Source organism: Chenopodium quinoa, unplaced genomic scaffold (assembly GCF_001683475.1).
Source record: "Chenopodium quinoa cultivar QQ74 unplaced genomic scaffold, ASM168347v1, whole genome shotgun sequence".
NCBI lineage: Eukaryota > Viridiplantae > Streptophyta > Magnoliopsida > Caryophyllales > Amaranthaceae > Chenopodium > Chenopodium quinoa.
Window position 1 is genome coordinate 5,847 of NW_018743818.1, and position 7,536 is coordinate 13,382.

A 7,536-nucleotide genomic window follows, 5' to 3' on the forward strand; every position below is an offset into this window, starting at 1 on the left:
ACAGTAATAAGTGGCATGGCCACAATGAGTCAATAAACCTATTAATTTGCGTAGGTTATTTGAATTCATTTTATTTTCCAGTCATTCCTTTATTCACTAGTAGAAAAAAGCAAATGAGCTGCCCCAAATGAGAAGCGGTTATTGAATTCCTCTTCCAAAAACCAACAAAAAAAAAAAAACTTGAAACATACAAATGGGGAGCGGTTATGGGTAAACCGCTCCCAAATATTGTAATTAGAAGCGGTTTTGAACATTGAACCGCTCCCCATTTGCCAAAAAAACCCTAACAATAATAGTTTCCCCTCATTTCTCACGCCTTCTTCTTCTTCTCTCCCCTTATTTCTCACACCTTTCGCCTGTCTCCTCTCCTCTCTCCATCTCCTTCTATCTCTGCTCTCTCTTCTCCTCTCTCCATCTCCTTCTCCTCTCTTTATCTCCTTTCTTTTCTCTCTTCTCTTTTCATCGGCCAAAACAACCACCGACAACCACCCCATTAACATAGCGATCAACACCCCATCAACACAGCGACCAACACTGAGCAACATCGAGCAACAACGAGCACTACCAAGCAATAACGAGCAACCCACCGAGCAACAACCACCGAGCAACATCGAGCAACCCATCAAGCAACAGCGGCACACCAACAACAACAACACCGACGACGCCCATCGAGCACCACCAGCGTTTTCATATCTAATTTTAATTCAGGTAAGAATTCAGATCTAGTTTAATTTTTTTTTTTTCTAAAATTTATCTTCTAATTTTATGTTTGATTGCTTTGCCTCGGTTAGATTTATGGTTTATTTGCAGTTTTTTAGTTGAAATTTGGTTAGGGTTCGTAAATTAGTTGATGGGATAATGAATTTGTTTCAATTCTACTTCAGTTTATTTGCATAATGAGTAAATTTGTTGAGATTTGTTTCAATTCTGTGTCAGATGCGTTGGTGGCGTCAGATGGGTGGTGGCTTCAGATGTGTGGTGGTGGCTGAATAGCAGATGCGTGGTGGTGGCTTTAGTAGTATTTTTTTTTTTGAATTATAAATGTAATTTTTTTTTGACAAATTATAAATGTAATATTACAACAACTTATTAATGGAAATATATATTTTTATACATATGTTTTTTTGTGTACCAATTTTTATGAAAAAAGCAAAAAAAAAAAAAAAACATTATTTTTTTTTTAATTTTTTTAAAGGTATAATGGGTAGCAGCTAAGGCATAAACCGCTTCCCATTCCCTTCAAATGGGAAGCGGATTGAACCGCTTCCCATTTAAAAAGGGTATTGGGATGCCCCTAAGCCCAAGCGGTTCAAATCCACTTCCCATTAGGGGTTTTGAACCGCTTCCCATTTGCTTTTTTTCTACTAGTGATTCATAAATAATATTTATATTCATTTCCTTGCCAAATGATCCATTTCACTACCAAATAATTCATTTTGTTATCAGATCATTCATTTCATATCACTACTTCAATGAGCCATTTCTTACTCAAATGTTCCAATAAATCATTTCCAAACTCTGGTAAACCATGAGAATTATTTTTTATTTATTATTGTGATGCTTTATTAAATGTATGGTTGGTTAGCAATAAAAAATGTGTTGATCAAGCTGCAAAATTTGGGAGTTGTAACTTTTGCAACCTCAACCTAGTAGCTTAAATTAAATATGTAAGTATGATTGGTGTGAGGAGGGTAGCTCGTTGTTGGGGATCCCACTTCCTCTATGCCCATGGCCCTTTAAAAGACTAGGACTTTACACTTTTGAAGGTGTGTTATGATTTGAATTCTTGATTGTTTGGAGGACCTTGAATTAGAATTGATTCTATCATTACGCTTTTTTGTAAGAAACTAATAAAGAGTTGCCAATGAGTTTTAGGAAAACTCATAAACCTCGTTCATGCCTTTCTCCCAAGTAGAGTTCAGGGGATATTTAGCATGAATCATAAGTTTACCCATGCCCAAATAGGTCTACTTGTACCAGAAATGAGTTCGGGAGCAAGGGTAGTAAAATAACGTTCCCTTTAGAGGGGAATTGCTATCTTAGCCCTAGTGCAGCCTCTACTAGCTCTTCCTTTTTCACAAATTTATCACCGAACAATATATGCAACGTAATACCTAAAACTAAGTTAGTTGATTTTATTTACACACGTTAATCACATAAAGATTACATTACAACGAATGTCGTTATTCTTATCTAGTCCAAATTCGTGGAAGAACAAAAGTAAACAAGATTCGCCTTGGCTTAAGTGCTAAAATAATCAATTAATTTGTTCAATTCTAGTCTTGTTTTAACGAAAGAATACTATGTCAAATTAATTAATTAAATGTTTATTTTAACGTGATCAAACAACACTAATTAATTAATTAATTTAAGTGATTTAGAGCAAGAAAAAGTAATGTGATTTAACTAAGCGCTCGGGAATTACCACTTTTCCTTGCTAGATCTTCGTTTGGAATGTTTATGGACGTAAACCTTCTTGTTGGGGAACCTTTAGGCTATTTTTTCTGTGTGCTTTGACGTATTGAACTTCTATTTATAGGGAATGGGTAAGATTAGGGTTTCGGAGATTCTGCCGCAGCAGGTGGCGCACACAAGTGAAAGAGTTGTGCTGCTCTAGGCAGCGCGATCTTTAGTCTTGCGCGTGGCTCTATGATAAGATTTGATTCAGTATATTTTTAAAATTCTGAATCTTTCGTAAGCTCATCTCTGAAGTTTGCGCAGGTAGTCGCGCGCGCCAGGTAAGCCGACTTTTGATTTGCGCGTGGATTTTCCTGCGGTAGCCCTAAATTTTAACCTAGGCGCTCTAAAACCGTCCAAAATTAGGTTTAATCTCGGGATTAGGCCTAATTTTTGATCGGGCTTAGTGTTAATGAGCTTTAGTTCATTTTTTTTTGGGTCAAGCTAGCTAGTTTTATGTGTTTAGGCTTTAATTAAGAGTTCATAAGCATTCCTTACTCCAATCCAGCACAAAGATGAAATTATTTATCGTCATAGTACTTTTGGTTGGGACAGGGGACCAAAAGTAGATGTCTACAGATAGGTGTCTAACTTGGCAGCTAACCATGACCATAATAAACAAAGACCCCTTGTTTTAATTCAGGAGAAGGAAGATGGCATGAGGTAGTGGAAATAATAACGATGGAGGAAATAAACTAAGTGAAGTGGTATGGCAAGTTGGCCGTGGTTGCACAACAGTTAGCACGATCAACAATGGGGATACTTAGGGGGAGCAGTTCAAAAAGGTGGCACAAAGTAAGCCACCAACCTATCAAGGAGAACCAGACTCAACTGTGTTAGAAAACTGGTTAAGGGAGTTTGAGAAACTGTTTGGGGCAGTATGGTGCCCAGAAAATTCTTAAGTAGGCTGTGATACCTAATACCTTAGGGGTGAAGCTGACCTTTGGTGGTAACAAAATGAAGCTACCATTAAGGCACTACCTGGTTTTAATTGGACTATGTTTCAAGAAAAGGTGAGGGATAAGTTTTACCCCAATTTCCTACAAAAACAAAAAGCTGAAGAATTTTCTAACTTAGAAATGGGAGAGATGTTAGTAACTGAGTATTATACCAATTTTATGGAGCTGTCAAGGTTTGCTAAAGAATCTGTTTCTACAGAAAAAGCTAAGAGAAAGCTACGAAGTTCGAGAGTGGGTTGACTACTAATCTCCAACTGAAACTGTGTGGACAAGTGTTTGAAACTTTGGATGAAGTATATGGAAGGTCTGTACACCTCTATGATTTAGAGTTGAAGAATAAAAGGAGTTAGTTGAGGCGGAAGGAAAGAAAAAGAGAAAGGAGATAGGACAGAGCTCTAGGAACCATCAAGGTAACCAGAACAATTTTAAGAAGCAGAAATACAACCACAACAACAACAACTTCAACAGCTACAATAACTTCCATGGTAACAATCGTCCGAGTGGGTAAAACTTTAATGGAGGAGCTAATAACTCTAACCAAGAAAATAACAAAGGAAAAAGGCATTATTACTGTAAAAGGTATAGGAATGATCACCCTGGTAGATAAGACTGCGACGGTAACTTGGTTACTTGTCGTGCTTGCAGCAAGTTGGGCCATAGGGAATATGAGTGCTTCTCCAAGGATCCTAATCGAAACAAGCAGGGCAACAATCAAGGAGGAGATCAAAGGAACTTTCAGGGAAGCAACAACTATGCAGGAAACAAAGGTCCACAACAAAATGGGGGGTGAAAAGCAATAATTAATGGGAATAGTCAGGTGAAAAGTGGAGCTCCAGGAAAACTGAAAGTGATAAGTGGGTATGAAGCTGATACCACGAAGGACGTTATTACTGGTACTTTCTCTATTAACTCTATTCCTGTTGTTTGATTCTGGTGCAAATTTTTCTTTTATTTCAAAAGCCATTGTTTCAAAACTATCGCACTGTTTGAAAACCGTATATGTTATAAATGTACCTATAGTTATTCCTACGGGAGGGATAGTGCAGTGTACCAAATTTTTTAAGGATGTACCATTTAGAGACCAAGGGAAAAGTGTTTTTGTCTGATCTTATCGAATTTGGGTTAAGCGACTTCAATATCATCTTGGGAATGGATTGGTTAAGCAAGTATAATGGAGAGATTCATTGTCGATCACAGAAAGTACAGTTAAGTACAGCTGGGGGTGAATTAGTAATTGTAGACACCTAAAAATGTCTCCCCTAAACCAAACCCGATGATGAACAACCTTTCCACCGCAATTATTGGTTGGGTCAAGTATTTAATCTCAAGAGTGCTTAAAATCCATATTCAATCAAACACAGTCAACAAGTCAGTCCACATTTTTAGCCCAAATGTTTATTCAAGCATAGTCTAACCCTCATTTCAGCCCAAAGCCTTTTAATACATTTCATTTCATTTGTTAATTAAGCCCGATTAATGAATTAAAACCCTAAATCTGAAATAAATCCGGAACTCTGAAACGACGCTTAAATTATCTTGTACATAATGCAAAATATAAAGAAAAAATGAACTTAGACGAAATTCCAGAAAACTAAAACGTCGCGCCACGGCAACATCTGCCACGCCACGACAATTCTGCCATGCCGCGGCGGTTGCTTCCATGTCACGGCAATTTCTGTCGTGACACGACAATTCCTAGCTTTAATTTTTTTGCGACGCTTCATTTCTAATGTTCCAGACCTCGCCCCTCTCATTTCCTCTAAAAATAAGAGACTGATTTCTCAATTTCGGGGCACCAAATAGTTCTCTCTCTCTCTCTCTTATGCTCCAGCCTAAAAACTTGCCTCCCTTATTCTTTCACAATACATCCCTAAAGCACTTTCCGGATTCCTTAGGACTTTACCTGAAGTTCTATACTTAAACCAAGGCGTGAAAGGTAGAATTGTTTGAGGGTTTGGCCCCAAATCAACTTTACTTTTATTTGATTTAATTTCCATTATTGTTTATTATTTTCCTTGAAGTTACTAACGCGTTTATTGTTTTATAGTTGCAAGTAAAAGCAATCAAAGTAAGGAATCATGTTCCTTTTGTTCCTATTATATTTCTAACGGTTTTTGTCTTATATTAACTGCTGTTGTTATGGTTAAATTGCTTCCAATGTTGATGTTTATTGTATTACATTTATTGATCACCGTATTGCATGTTAAAGAGAATATGTAATTGAATATCACGACTAATAAGATAATTCGGACAACCGGTTTAGGTTTCTTTTTAATCTTGTTGTTGAAAAAAGTAATCACTAATATTTTAGAATTATTTGTTGCATTAATATTCAACCAATTTAGCCTAATTTTGTTTAGAGCGAATTGAATCTTTGTTTGTATGCCTTTGAGATCGCAGGAATTACTTTTCACAATAAGAATCGAGTAGAGGCTTATACGGGCGAATGTGACTCCATGACTCACTTCGTACCATCATCCCCGATCCTCCTTTCGTGGTTCCAAACCATATGGAGTTAGTAATCTCATGGATTATGAATGGGGTGTAACCTTCACGAGTCATTCATTGTTGCCTATCGTTGTCCCTTTATCGTGGTTTCCTTAAATGATCGGTAAACGATTTACAAGTTCCTTAAAAACTTGTCGGCGGCTCCCTACTTTCCTTGTTCCTTAATCGTATAATGTCTATTCCCACTTCCTATGATTGGCAAGCATATCACAACATGCTTAAGTAGGTGTGCTTCGAATGACACCTACAATATGGCGACTCCACTGGGGAGGATTCTTGGTTATTTATCGATTTGATTGATCGGTATTTGTAGACACCTGATTGTGTCTCCCCAAAACCAAACCCAGTGATGAGTACCTTTCACGTCTTTGATTATCGAGTTAGGCGAAGAGTTGAAGAGTCTCGTGAAGTTCCCTTTAGTCTTGACCATTTCTAACCTTTCTTTTAATGTTTTAAGCCAAAATCATTCATTTCGTGTCTTTAAACCCAAAATCATTCATTTCGCGTCCTTAAAATCATTCATTTCGTGTCCTTAAAATCATTCATTTCGTATCCTTTTATAAAATCGTCTAAACCAGTTTATTTTGGTCTATAGTCGGGGTCCAATGATTGTGTAGTTGGATGGAGCTTAAAAATAGCTTTCCAACGATATATTATAAACCCAAATCCGAGTTATAACAAGGAAGTTATGGCCAAAATACTAAACTGGGCCCAAATCGAGTCTTACCTACGGACCCAATGACCATGTGGAGGGTCCATTAACGTATAACATCATTCCTAAATCCCCTAGGATTTATTATTAGCTTCTAAAATCCTCTAGAAGGTTCTAATTTATCCTCTTTTTGAAAAGATAAACACTAAGAATTTTATATCGGATAAAACACTTGTTTTTAATAGATTAATTCTGATAAAATAAGGATAAGTACGGATATTCGACTAGCCCAATTTGATTGGAAGTCGGATTTCGTACGGATCTTATCTTTTGAAAAGCATCGCGCAGTGATGGAAATATCGAACATCGATGCTAATATCGTTGATGGATCCATCGTCACGCGATGAAAGGCGTTTTACTCCGAGTCGGATTCTAACTCTTGTTTTGATCTTTTCCCTCGTTTTTCCCTAAAAATAGGGTCGTTTTACCTCGTTTTCAGTCATCAACAAGCTTGATCACCAATAATCATCATCTAATCCCCTCTCTAAGCTAAACGCTTTTCTCTCTATCTCTTTCTTTCTAGCCTTAGCTTAGCCTAAACACATCCAAACACCTTTTTGATATTATACACCATACTCCTTTCACGAGATTTGAATATTCCAAGCCGATCTCGTAGTTGCCTTCGACCTCAATGTGAAAGGTTGATAGTTTTGAGGGTTTGGTCCCAAATTTATATTTTAATTCTTATATGATTTATTTGTTTGATTTAATCTTTCTTGAAGTTAATAATGTGTGTAATGTTTTGATAGAAAGAGATACGAGGAATCAAAGTGAGTAATTTGATCTCCCTAATATTTATTCCTTTGATATAGAAATCATACTTATAATATTATTTTAATTCCTAGTGTCATGTTAAGATGCTGATTTTGATTCCTTGTATCATGTTTAGGATGATGATTA

At 36.8% G+C, this 7,536-nt stretch overlaps 1 protein-coding gene across 1 annotated transcript; it reads left to right on the plus strand.

Annotated features, from left to right (window-relative positions):
* Positions 1–238: 238 nt before the first annotated feature.
* On the plus strand, positions 239–1,115 carry LOC110685491 (the record flags this gene model as incomplete). Its single annotated transcript, XM_021862023.1, has 2 exons — positions 239–708; positions 937–1,115. Coding segments are annotated over 2 exons (527 nt in total), but the record flags the coding sequence as incomplete, so codon positions are not given.
* Positions 1,116–7,536: the final 6,421 nt, after the last annotated feature.